The sequence below is a fragment of the Onychostruthus taczanowskii genome, unplaced genomic scaffold (assembly GCF_017590055.1).
Source record: "Onychostruthus taczanowskii isolate IOZ18803 unplaced genomic scaffold, ASM1759005v1 scaffold15, whole genome shotgun sequence".
NCBI classification, from domain to species: Eukaryota; Metazoa; Chordata; class Aves; order Passeriformes; family Passeridae; genus Onychostruthus; species Onychostruthus taczanowskii.
Window position 1 is genome coordinate 1,790,530 of NW_024498685.1, and position 13,105 is coordinate 1,803,634.

General features: G+C 45.5%; 1 protein-coding gene across 1 annotated transcript; it reads left to right on the top strand.

Annotated features, from left to right (window-relative positions):
• The first annotated feature begins 1,464 nt into the window (after window positions 1-1,464).
• On the top strand, window positions 1,465-12,875 carry WEE2 (WEE2 oocyte meiosis inhibiting kinase). The gene is made up of 11 exons (XM_041398732.1): window positions 1,465-1,797; window positions 4,500-4,696; window positions 5,237-5,285; window positions 6,869-7,041; window positions 7,694-7,815; window positions 9,079-9,225; window positions 9,982-10,083; window positions 10,404-10,489; window positions 11,396-11,566; window positions 11,652-11,794; window positions 12,719-12,875. The coding sequence occupies exons 1-11, from the start codon at window positions 1,465-1,467 to the stop codon at window positions 12,873-12,875; spliced, it is 1,680 nt and encodes a 559-aa protein (XP_041254666.1).
• The last annotated feature ends 230 nt before the right edge of the window (window positions 12,876-13,105 follow it).

Sequence of the window (13,105 nt, forward strand, 5' to 3'; positions counted from 1 at the left end):
ATACTGCAACCTGTGGGCCAGATGCAACCAGAACTGGGCTCCTGCCATGTCCTCTTGAGACTGTTTTGGTGCATAGGATGCAAATAATTTCTATATCGAATGAATTGTTCATCACAGTCTTAACAAGCAATTTCAGAGATCCATATGGCCATACTTTTCATTTAAAGAATGGGTTAGGAGAGCACAGAGACCTCAGACCAATGTGACCCTGTGTGTTCTGGTGGGAATTACCCTTGATGTGTGCAAAGGAAAGCAGATGCTGCTTGTGCCAAGCACCCATCTCCTATGGGCTGCAGCCACTTCCAATCTCTGCACGTCCTTCTGGCAGCTCTCCTCAAGGCTAAGAAAAAGGGCTGCTGTAACCTTGTCCCCAGTTTGTTAAAACTTGCTCTAGTCCCACTTTGAAACACAGGTTGCCAAAGGCTCAGAAGATTCCTGTTTTTTACAAAGAGGTGCAGTGAAGGGAGACATTGACCTGCTCCTGACTCTCTCCTGAAGTCTTAGAAATTATACATTCATAAATCTGTGCATTATGAATTAGGCTAATGACCTCTTCATGCAGGCTGCAATGCTTGACCAAACTAACGCATATCTAAATGCATGAAGTGAAATTCAGACTTAAAGGAGGAAACACAAGGCCCCATCATCACAGGGGGTATACAGGTAAAAGGTAAAGCCCACAAAGGCTGGATCTCTGATGGGATTATGGAGCAGACAGGCTGTCAGCAAACATCATCCCCCTTACAGGCCCCAGGAAGCTGGAGAAGGGATGAGCATGCAGGAGCAGGGAGATGACTCAGACTGAGACGGAGTCAGGCTCCCTGCAGAGCTGCTTGTTGGCACTGCAAATCCACATCCAGAGAGAATTCTTCATCCACCAGGCAACTGTGGACAGGTGCTGCCAAGCTCCAGATGTTTCCCATTAGCATTGGCTCAGGTGTGGGGTGGTTATAAATGGTCCAGGGCAGGAGCAAGGCTGTCTATGGGGTATCTGGTGACTTCTTGGGGTGTCCTCTGCTTTTACAGCTGTATGTAGCATGGAATTTTTTTCCCCCTCCCCTCTGGTTGAGAAGTTTATTGTAGAAGAAAGCGAGTGGAGTCTGTGTGTGTTATTCTTTAGTGTGTGTTTCCTTGTGTGATGGGAATAGGGGATGATTCTTACTGGCAAAGGCAGTGACTTCTGAGTTGTATCTGACTTATGTCAGTAAGGCAAAAAGCAAAAATCTGTTTTTACATGAGCAGTAGTGGAATGGCTTTGTACCTGGTAATTCTGGGGTGCTCTTCATCAACCAATGCTGTCTAGGTACAGTGCTGAATGACCAAGGTTTCTGTGTATGTGGTCAGCAGAACTGATGCCCTTGATGAAGCAAGGAAGAAGATAGTTTATCTGTAAATAATGCTGTCTTTCTGTCTCTAACAAAACAGGCCAGTATCAGCTCTACCTGTTCTGTTTCATGTGCTAACATGGATGACTGGGACAACAACAATGAATTCGTTCAGCAACTGGACTTTTCCAGTTGTGGTGAAGAGAGTGAAGAAAGAAGTGTAAATGAGGAGGACTCCCTGAGCCTGAGCCCCCCCAGAAGCTCAGAGTTCCAGAAATGGCAAGAGAGCAGTCCTCTGCCAGCAACCCCTCAGAGAAAGCTTAGTGAGATTTTCCTGAGCAGAACAAAAGCTTGGATGAGTCCCACCCTGAAGTCTTCCCCATCTGTAAGCAAGAGCTGGAGTAAACCTGAGACACCACTGCACATCACCTGGAAAAAGCTGCAGCTCTGTGACACCCCGCACACTCCTAAGGTAATAGCAGGTCTGTAGCGCCTCTGTAGGAGATAAAGGCATCTCCCTTCAAGAAGCTCATTGTCTGGGGGGAGCTTGGAGGTAGGCAGCTGCACTTGCTGCTCTGTTCAGCACATTTGTGGATGCTAATGGGTTTTGTCTTGAAAATTGGAAATGGCGTTGTGGCTGGGATGTGTACTTTGCCTGGCAAGACTGGTCAGCTCCAACCAGCTTGTTGTCTGGTGCCACAGTGTTTCTTTTTGTGTAAGACAGTTGCTCAGCGAATCTGAAGAAAGCAGGGCTTTGTTCTCAGGGTAGCAAATTTACTAGGGAAGGGGTAGCAAAACCAATGTGAGCTTGTGGAGGGAGGTTAGCATCTCTTCACCTGTGTCACTGTCCTAAAATACAACTTAGCTACTGAGCCAGTTTCTTGAGAGAATAATCCCAGCCTCTGTTTTATGTGTAACTTCTTGGAGGGAGTATAATACAACTGCTTTTTGTCTTGAGTAAGCACAGGTAGAGACTTGGCACCAGCTTCTCTGTTCCTAGATAATTTCTGGTGTGTGCATGGCTCCAAGCAGTCTAGACCTGCAGTGAAGTGTAGCTGTTGGTCTTCTCTCAATGTTCCTGCTTGGTTAATAGATTGTTTGCTCCTTTGCTTAAGTGCTACACAGAAAATCAGTGCTTTAATGCTTCTGAGCTAGTATTTGACTTCTGTCCTCCTCCAGAAACCTGATTATGTGGAGACAAGGATGATCCTCTGGCCTTATGATTGACTGTGTGGCAATATTTACTGAGGAATGGCTTGCCACTCTCTAGGGGAAAGCAGTCTAAAGGGCATCACTCCAAAAATTTCCTGCAGTGACCCTTTGTAAGATATCTCCCTAAATCTCACCTTAGCATAGGTGAGAAGTTGTCCTTGCTTGGATGGAGATAATTTTGTCCTAGTAACTGGTACTGCATTGTGATTTTGGGCTTAAGGACAGTGTTACTAAAACGTGCTTGTTGCTGAGAAGTGTTTACCCAAAGTCAAGGACTTTTCAGTTTCCCATGTTCTGCCAGTGAGCAGAAGCACCAGCAGCAGTGTGGCTCCATAGCCAGGACAGCTGCCAGGAACAAATCAGAGGAAAGTTCACACCATAGACTGTCATGCTCAACATATAAACAGAAGGAAATTAGCCAGGAGGGGCTGATTAGGACTCAGGGATGGGCTGGACATCAGTCAGCAGGTGGTGAGCAATTGTGAATCACTTGTCTGTCTTGGGTTTTATTTCTCTTTTCATAGCACTAATAATGATTATATTTTATTTTAATCATTAAATTGTTCTTTTCTCAACCTACAGCCTCTACCTGTTTTTCCCTATTTCTGTTCCCCATCCCACTGAGGAAGGCATTGTAGTTGTGAGCGAAGGGTTCAAAAGCAGAGGGCTTAGTTGCTGGCTGGGGTTAAACTACAATAGAGGTGTATAAAAATCTTTTCCTGACCAGATGGGCTGCAGGTAGTGAAGGCTGCTTTCAGGGTGTGCATTGTGTAGATAACATGTTGGCTGGATGATTCAAAACATGCTGCTTGTAGTTTGTCATGTTGTGGCCCATAAGCAGCAATTGCACGAAATCAACCATTTATCTTCCTTTCTCTCCTGGGATAAAGGTCTTGTTTTCCAAGCATGCTTCAAAAGACGGGCTCCAAAGGGCCTAAATCTGCTTGTAGACAAACCTGGGAGCGTTGGCCTTAGAACATTTGAAAGTGATAGAAAGAACGGAGAGAGCAGAGCCCTGCAGACAGAGCCACCAAATGTGAGTGGAGATGTGGCTCCAGGATCATGATAGTGAGATCACTGTGGGATTGAAAAGATATAAGAGTACCTTGATCTTCAACAGGGAGACTTGTGTTCTTAAAGGGTTTTTAACTAGAGTAAAGCACGATGTTAAACAATCCTTTAGCTCTTATACCACTCTCTTGAAGTTGAAACAAGTCAAAACCAAATGTATTTTTTAAAAGCTCATGGTTACTGAAGGAGTCAAATCAGAGTGAGCAGATTTTTGTCTTCAGCTCATGAGTGGTGAATATGCTTTCCATGGCCCAAGTTTCTGGACTAGTGAGTGAAACACAATGACCTGTGTTCTGTGGCAAGGTGAGCTATAGAACATCCAGAGGTTCTTTCTGAACTTAAATTTCTGAAACTCTGGTTTTTACTCATGAGGAGAAATGGATTCATTTTGCTTTGCTAGTAGCCATATAAAAAATTATTTCTAGCAACTTGCCCTATCCTAATGCTGCTTAGTGCTGGGAAATCAGGCTGGTGTTCTAGCTCATCTCCTGACAAACCTGTCCTGACTGAACTGATGCAATGGTCCATGCCTGGCAGAACTAGGTCTTCTATGTTAATGTAACATATGATGCAATTTCTACCTCTCAGTAGGAGGGAAAGGGGAGCAGCTGGCTCCTCTTGAGGACTGTGATTGCCAAAATGGCTCTGCAGGCCTTGCTCAACTGAGCAGGGAATAGAATATGAAAGGGTTTAACAAAGAATGGAATGCTTTGTGGAAAATGAAAACTGTGGGGACTAAACTACGGACACAGGGATTTAATGATTCAGCTATGCCAAGGAAGGGAGCAGAGTTCTCCTTGAATTACAGGAGAACAAGAATTTTATTCTGAAATAGCAACAAAAAAAATGTCCTGGTTTATTTGTCACTTATTTTTTCTTCTCTCAATACAGAGCCTGTTATCAAAGACAGCTTTTCCTTCATCTGCAACAAAGGTCCCAGCCAAAGGCTTTCGACATCTGAGGCTCACTCCTCGTGCTGACTCTGACTCTTCCCAAGCTTCTCTTGTCAACATTAATCCCTTCACACCAGAATCCTATCGACAAATGCTCTTCCATCCTAATGGCAAGCGGAAGGCTGCAGGAGAGCTGTAAGTGAGCTACTCTTAGGCAGCAGACTGCAATCAGACTGTTGGAAGGATGTAAGCAATGGAGATGTTCAGTATCTGGACTTATTTGCTAACAATGAATCATCTACTTCTGTAGTATTTGTTGGTGTAGAGTAAATGTTAGCAGACGTATAAAGGTAACAGAAGTATAAATAAAAATCAATCATTGCCTCTGTTCAGAAAGGTAAGTGGGGGATCAACAGCTCTCTTTAGTGCTTTGGCTGCAGCTTCACCAGCAATAAGGAGGCCAGGAGAATGATGCCTCTGGACAATGCCACTCTGTCCTGTGGGCAGTACTGAAATAGCTTTGTGGAGGCCTCCTAAATGGAAACAAAGAATTCCTAACCTGAGACTGCAGTCTTTAAGACCTCAATTAAAAACTTGTTTATCAACTCTATAAAATACATGGTTAGGCTGTGAAGCAAGGTTGGGAGGTTTATTTGAAAGATTATGTTAATTTCAAACCCAGATGGATTGCTGCACTGAAATAATACACCAGACTTTCCTAATCTTCTGTTATAGGAATGATCCTCATCCAGGAAGCCAGATTAAAAAGGAGCTACCTACAAAGGTGAGTGTCTGTACATTTTCCTCCCACAGAGTGGATAACATATTTGTAAAACCTTGGTGTTTGATGGAATTTGTTCTGTTATTGGAGTGTAAACCATGGCACCGTGCCAGAGAATAGATACCTATGACAGAAAAGGTCTACGCTGAATGCTTTGCTAACATTAGTTTGAGATGACAGACTTGGAAAAGGTGGAATTGTTCTTTGTAACTGCAATAGCCAGGCTTATGGAAGGAAAACGGTACCCTCTAGCCGAGGAGACTGGGATTGCAGGCAAATGGTCTCCCTGGAAAAACTACACCTGCAGAGCAAATCTGCTACCAGGCAACATCCAAGGCTGCCGAAATTGTTATACCTAGAAGAAAGCCTCAAGTAACTTGTGAATTACTGGACTATTATTCTGCTTGATTGCTAATGAGATTGAATATGTAATGTAGGTATAAAACTGAGTAATAGGAGGTATTCTTAGTGCCAAGCTTCTTAAGATAGTGTAAAATACAGCTGCCTTATGAAATGCAACCTGTTGGGAAGGGCTTCTGTTTCATGCGAGCCAGATTTTACTGGCTGTGAGGACCAACACTTGCCTCCTCCTCTGTACCATATAAACTACAGCAACTACAGCAGTTTCTGGGGAAGCCACTGAGCAACATGAGCTGCTGTCCCTGTAAGGGATGGAGAAAAATCACTTAGACCACTCTTGATGTTCACTTTATGCTCCAGTGCTTATCTCTTCTTTACTTATTTTCCTTGCCAGTAGGCATCACTCTCCCAGCAGTACCAGCAGTTCCTAGATCCCTAGTGGCCATTATTGTAGCAATAATTATGTTCCAACTGTTCTGCCAGCTTTCAACTCTTTGTAGAAAAGTGTCTCTGGGTGAGATACCAGTGGGAATACAAACAAATACACTGAGACCAGCTAATCTGCCGTTAGCCAACAGCTGGTGCTTCAAACCTGCAGAGCCTGAGCTGATACAGAATGGCCTTGGCTGCAGGCAACCTCAGCTGCCAGGGTAGAGCTGCTCCTGCAAAGCTGGGGTCACACAAAGCAACACACCAAGCTCCTCTCCTGAGCTCAAAACAGGCAATAGATCTAAGGTTTTCTCAAGTCCTGTCTTTAGGCCAATACCTTGTTGTTGCCTGCTGTTCATTCCTGACTGACTGCATCAGTTGTGGGTCTAGGAACTGGTCTGCCTTGTCAGGAGAAGAGATTTGATGGCAGTAACCCAAGGAGGCTTAGGCATGCACAGCCAACTAGACTAAATATCTCCTTACTTACAATTTCTACCTCTATGGCTAACAAGTCCTGATCATATAAAACCAACCAACCAGCCTTGAAACTTGGCCAACCCAGGGAAGGTGGCGTTAAAGTGGTCAGAAAAAACACAAGTGAAAGGTAATTTCAAGAACTGAAATGCCGGTTTCAAGAACTGGCCATGCACCTGCACATATGCCTGGACGAACACCCAGAATGGGAGAGGGAGCAATGTGGGTGCTCAGTGACAGCAAGTGTTACACACCTCTAAAACAATGGCAGCTATTGAGTCTTTCAACTCCTATTTGTCTCTGCTGTTTTTGTCACTCTGCAGAGATATACTCTGAAGGCGAGCAATATGGTTTCCCGCTACAAGAAGGAGTTCCTGGAACTAGAAAAAATTGGTGTGGGGGAATTTGGATCTGTCTACAAGTGCATCAAACGCCTTGATGGATGTGTTTATGCCATCAAACGCTCCAAAAGGCCTCTGGCAGGATCCTCAGATGAGTGAGTGTGCTGGCTGGAAACTGCCAGTTGAAATGATGGGCATGTTCTTGAGAGGTGTGATGGGAAGGAGGGAGTGTGGATCTAAAAGTATCTGATGTGTGGCATGAGCAAAAATTGGCTACTGCTGCACTTCCAAGTAACAGCTGGGAGAGTGGGGGAAGATACCACTATAAAGCTATTGGATATAAATGTCTAGGGAAGGAAGAAGTCACATGCACAGCAAAGTGAGAGGATGGAATACCTGATCACCTTGGGTCCATCCAGACAATTTCTTTACAATAACTGCCAAGAAGTTTATTTGACAGACATACTGCAGTCCCTGCCTTGCTGCACGACCAGCACTACTCTTATCTGTATTGACCAGCTTGTGATGTCCTATAGCTAAAGCAAAGTCTTTGAAGCTGCTGCTGCCTTTGCCTCTTTAAAAAAAGACTTGCTCAGCAATTATTTTCTTTAACAGCTGCTCAGGGCATTTGACCAAGGGCAGGTTTTACCTCAGCAGCTGTGAGAGCCAGTCTGTCTGTCAAAACCTGAGAGAAAGGGGGAACAGGGGGGTTCAGAACTTCCAGGCTGCAAAGCAGTGCTCCTCTCCTGGTGCCAAGTAGCCTCTGGCAGCCTGTCACCTCAGCTTTTTCCATGTGTGCCTCCCTAGGCAGCTGGCACTGCGTGAGGTTTATGCCCACGCTGTCCTGGGGCACCACCCCCACGTCGTGCGCTACTACTCGGCCTGGGCAGAGGATGATCACATGATTATCCAGAACGAGCACTGCAATGGTAAGGGCTGGACAGCATTCAAGCCTGAGATCTCTGCATGGGCAAAGTTGCCTTCTTTTGTACTTAAATGTGGTGTTTTGGCTTACAAGAAAGCAAACTGCCCTGGGGCTGCATTTCTGTGGAGAATCCAGTAAGGGCACATAATATTTAGATGAAGTTCTGAGTGGTGCTAATGTTTTAGAAGCAGTGGAACTTTGTATTTCTGGGATTTGAAAATTGTTTCTCTTTTTTGGCTGGCCTGGAAAAGAATTCCCCATTCTGATGCTCAGGGTTGTGCTGGGACTGTCCCAGTAACACCTGATATGAGTGACTCAAGAGCTGCTGACTTAAGGGCCATGTATCTTGGCAAAATCTCTTCGTGATGGGAGTGGGTAGTGACTGGTTGGATGAAGGCACCTTGCTTCCTGACTAGAAGAAAGGGGTTTACAGCTGCAGAGGAATGGAGTAAATGATGAGGCAAAGTATAAATGGGGTGCTGCAGGCAGGGTGGCAAACTCCTACTGGAGTTTGCCCTTAGCAATACCACTGCTTGAGAGAAATTGAAGATGCCTTTAGCTACCAGAGTTGCTGAAAGCAAATATGTAATGTTCATCTTTTGACTGCACCTGTAGTCTTGAAGCTTAGTGAAGAGTGGTGACAGCTGTTTGGAGTACTGCTCTAAAATCTGGTGGAGGCAACCACGAAATGTGCTCACTGCTGCAGCATGGGTGTATTGCTTGTGTTCTGGTGGCTGAACATCTGAGGCCAAAAGACGTGATGAAAAGTAAGCTGATGGAGACAGAGGCTATGATATCTTCTAGCTCTGAAATTTACATAGTGTCTCGATGGAGACCCACAAAACTGTGTTCACTGTTTAATGCTTTTCAATCAAAAATCTGCTAGTGGGACTTAATTTCCTTGTTCCACCATTCCTATACCTGCTTTCTGCATCTAAGCACAGCAGAAGCAATTAATTTTTCTGCTGTTCACTTGCAGCAGCACCAGCATCATTAACAGGTCAACCCTCCTGGCAGGATGTAGAGCTGTAGGCCAGAGGTAGAACTACAGTTGGTCATCCTTGCTGAGCAGCAGGCAGGCATTCCAGGGCAGTGGGAAGGTTGAAGCCAAGTGGTGATGTCCAAGTTTGCTCACTAGAGCACACAGAACTGCTGTGGTTGGGGTGTGTCTCTAGCAAGCCTCCAAGTATTCTGGGCAGCTAAGCTGTTTCAAATATGCTGTTCCATAAAACCTCTGTCAGGTCTCAAACTGCCTGTTTTCCCCTAGGTGGGAGTCTCCAAGATGTGCTGCTGGAAAATGCAAAGCTTGGGCAGTATTTCCCAGAAGGAGAGCTGAAGGAAATATTGCTGCAAGTCTCCATGGGACTAAAATACATCCACAACTCTGGCCTTGTGCACCTGGATATCAAACCTAGTAAGTATAGTGCCCTCCTCCTTTGTAGAGGGTTTTCCTAGTGATCCCTCAAGGGCAGGACCTGTAATAAATCCTCCTGAGTGGACTGACTGTAGTGCTCCAAAGAAAAGGGGACCTTGCCCTTGTCTAGTGACTGGTTTTTTGGTTTTATTTTTATTTTGAATTGTGCCCCTACTGCTGCTCTCAAATTGAGCCTTCTCTGATAGTTGTCAGCATTTCACTCCTGTCTCATGACCTTTGTAATCCTAGCTCATGGGAATCACCTTCATACTGACGGCACAAGTAGAGCTGCCAGGGAAGATGGGGACTTCCTTAATTACTGCTGTCCTGTTGCACAACACTTGCCTTTTGTGTGTTGAGCTACCTTGGGGGGATTAAGTTCCTGCAAAAATAGTAGCAAGGTTTCCTCTCTGCAGCTCAGAATGGTCACCTCCAGGGCAATGCTTCCCCTCTGTCACATAGTCAATATTAGAGGGGAACTCCTTTTTCCTGCTGAAATTATTCTTCTGTAGAGGGCAGAGGCAGGGGAAAGCTGATTTCACTGGGATATTTTATGCACAAGATACAGCTGTCTTATGCCAGCTGTGTGTCTGAATGTGAGCTGGGCAGAAAGCTGACTACAGGGTGGGAAGCATGTGCATAATTTCTCTGGTTGCAAAGCTTAACTACTTTGACAGGTGGGATTTTTACGAAGTTGTCAGGCGCTGCAGCCTGACTACTGGTATCACCTTATTGCTGAACTTCTGTGTCTTGCAGGTAATATCTTCATCTGTCACAAGCTGGCAGTTTCAGGCCCTGCTGGGCAGGAGGAGAGTGACAGTGAAGACGAATTCTCTCCTGGTGTGGTGTATAAGATTGGTAGGTTTTTGCCTACTTTACAGCTGGCCTAAGATTAGGGCTGCCCATTACTGCCTGAGACTGCTGTGTCCTGTGGCTGAAGAGACTTGCACACAGAACTGATAGTCATGAATGCCCCAATTACTCACCAGAATTATTCCTCTAACAAGGCAAGTCACAGAAAATTCATGTGCTTGTTTCCAAGTGCAGATTCCTGAGTTAGGAGCAGGCTTGCTGTCTTACTCAATATTTCTCTGTTAGTGCCTATAAAGGGGAAGCTTTTATTGAAGAATGACTTCAGTTTGCTTCATTACGTTTCAACTGCTTGTTCTTCGTCTCAGGTGACCTTGGACATGTGACATCAATAACAAACCCTCAGGTGGAGGAAGGAGACAGACGGTTTTTGGCCAATGAGATTCTGCAAGAGGTAAAACTGCTAGAGCTGGGCAGTGGGGAGAACAAAGTGGGAGAACAAGTGGGGAGAGATCAACTGCAGAGCAGTCATTAGTCTAACTTGTTCCTCACCTTATCTTCTCTTTAAACTGTCTGGTCTGGCTGTGAAATCTGTAAAATTAGCACTTTATCATGAACAATAGTGGTGTGGGTCTTATGTAAATAGTTAATATGTAAATACTTCATAAGTAGCTATCATTGGATTACTGCAGCTACTCCCCTTGAGGGATCAGTGAGACAAAACCTTTATCAGTTTGAAGACATTTGATTTGCAAATCCAGCTGAGATGAAACTACTGGATGTGATAATTGAGGAATATATTTACTCAGACAGACGCCTTGTAAAACAAACACTGAACAAGTAGTAGGAGAGGTGGGAGGCACAACACACCTCTTAAACTGACTGCAGTTTTGTCACTCCAGCCAACATATGTAAAGGGAATCAGAACTGAACAACCAGCTGGGACTGGACGTGTTATTCAGGTATTTAAGGGACAGCATCTGTGCTGCAAGTGGATTTAGGAACTGTTAGGCCAATGTATCAGATGCAGCCTTCAGCGTGAGCTGGGCATAGGTAGCTCACTGCCTTGTGATGAAGGCTGGAGGTACACATGTGTTAGGCCATCCTCTGGAGTTACTGCAGTGGTCCCAACGTGGCCTGCAAGGTCTTTATGGCCGAGAGCCAATGTGCTGTTGCTTAGTCCTCCTGCCTGCTGCCAATGTTTTCATCCTGAAGAGCAGGAAACAGCTCACTGGAGTGGTGAAGGCAGTGCTGTATACACACACTTGCTTGGCTGTTTCTTTTTGAGCTCATACCCCAACTCACCTTTGCTTAGTGTAGCAAGATGTTCCTTTCTAACACCTTTCCCTTCTCTCTGCAGCAATACTGCTACTTGCCCAAGGCAGACATCTTTGCCCTGGCACTCACAGTGGCTCTGGCAGCTGGGACAGCACCACTACCTCACAACGGGGCCCTGTGGCACCACATCCGGAAAGGCAACATTCCACCCATCCCCCAGAAGCTTCCTCACCGTTTTCTTGAGCTCCTTAAGGTGAGGAAGTAGTCTTGACAGGATGGTGGCTTTTGCAGCAGGCATGTGACAGGAATGTTAGACTCTGAACTCCTTTGCCTTCTAGCTCATGATCCATCCTGACCCAGCACAAAGACCTTCTGCCACAGCTCTCACCAAACACCCTGTTCTCCGTCCTTCATGTGGAAAAGCTGTGCAGCTCCAGGAGCAGCTGAATATGGAGAAATGCAAGACTGCCATGCTGGAAAGGTAGAGCTGGCTTGGGCATGAAGGGGAGAAGACATGGGCACAACCATGATGGTCACCAGCTTTGAATGGAGGGTGGTAGTGCTGGGAGAATGCACGTGCAGAAATCCCTGGCCAGTTCCTGTGCCTGGAGCTGTGGGAGTGATGGGGATGTAAAACAGGGACTTGCAGTGCCCAGGCAGCAGCTTTGCTTCAGCTCTGGCTTGGAGGAGCTGGCTGAGTTATAACAGCAAACTTGTGTGTTTCCTGCAACCACTGGTGATGCAAAATGCTGATACAACCTGCAGCCAGTAGGCAGATGAGGAATTGATAATGCACTGAGATAGTGGGATAAGCATAGAAGGAAAAGAAATATCACGTGGTGACAGATTTCCCTTGTTCCCTCTCACTGCTGTTGGCAGTAGTGTTTTGGGGTGCTGGGATCTAAGAACGTCCCCACAACCCCTCTTAAGTGTAGATGTCAGCTGGGGAAGAGGTTTTCTGTGTAGACAGAAGTGTGAATGCTCTGGAAGAGCAGCAAGTACCAGAAAGGGAAGAAAGGCAATGGAAAAGAAGCATCTGCCTTTATTTAGGTATTATACATGTATGAGATGACACTGATCTAAATTTCAGCACTCAACTATCTGAAACAATGGGAGAAAAACTCAGCCAGGTGTTCCACACACTGGTGCCAATGTGTTACTGACCTGATACATAGTTTTCTTCTAGTAAATCTTCAGACCTCCTACCTTTTCAAACAAACTCCAGAGACAGCACAGTAATCTTCATGTTATCCTCTGGGCTGAGAAGTTGCCCCCTTCCAGCAGTGCTGGAGTATTACAGTAACCCTCATGTGCAAGATTGTTCATAGTTTGCTTCTGTAGCTGCTGCGGATTCATGCATTACATGGTTTTCTTCCTTTCCTCTTCCTTCGTCTCCCCCCTGCAGGGAACTTAAAGCAGCTCGCCTTGCCCAGACCCTCATGAAGGACCAAGGCTTAGGAAGTGCCAAGTTACAAGAGTCTGAAACCTCTTCTAAGCAGAAGAGCAAGCGTCTGGTGGGAGGGAAGAGCTGTCGCTCATTTAGCTTTACTCTGGGTTTCTGAATTTCTGTGTTGTCCAAAGACTGCTGAATGGCCCTGTGAAAGCAGAGGGTCTGCACACACCAATGCCCCATGTTCTCTCCCTGTTTTTTTTTCCTTTGTTCCCCTGTTAGTTATGATGAGATGTTGGCTGAGAAAAGAATGACTGGCCTACAAGTGTTGGATAATGGGATTTAAGGTTGTCCTCTGTTTAATTTCTTGTGTAATTTGCCTTGCTGTAGACTCAGTGTAAC

Coding starts and splice junctions, on each gene's coding strand:
- WEE2 (XM_041398732.1), top strand. CDS start 1,465: ATGGATGACTGGGACAACAACAATGAATTCGTTCAGCAACTGGACTTT. Junction 1,798..4,499: donor ACACCCCGCACACTCCTAAG/GTAATAGCAGGT, acceptor CTCTCAATACAG/AGCCTGTTATCAAAGACAGC. Junction 4,697..5,236: donor CGGAAGGCTGCAGGAGAGCT/GTAAGTGAGCTA, acceptor CTTCTGTTATAG/GAATGATCCTCATCCAGGAA.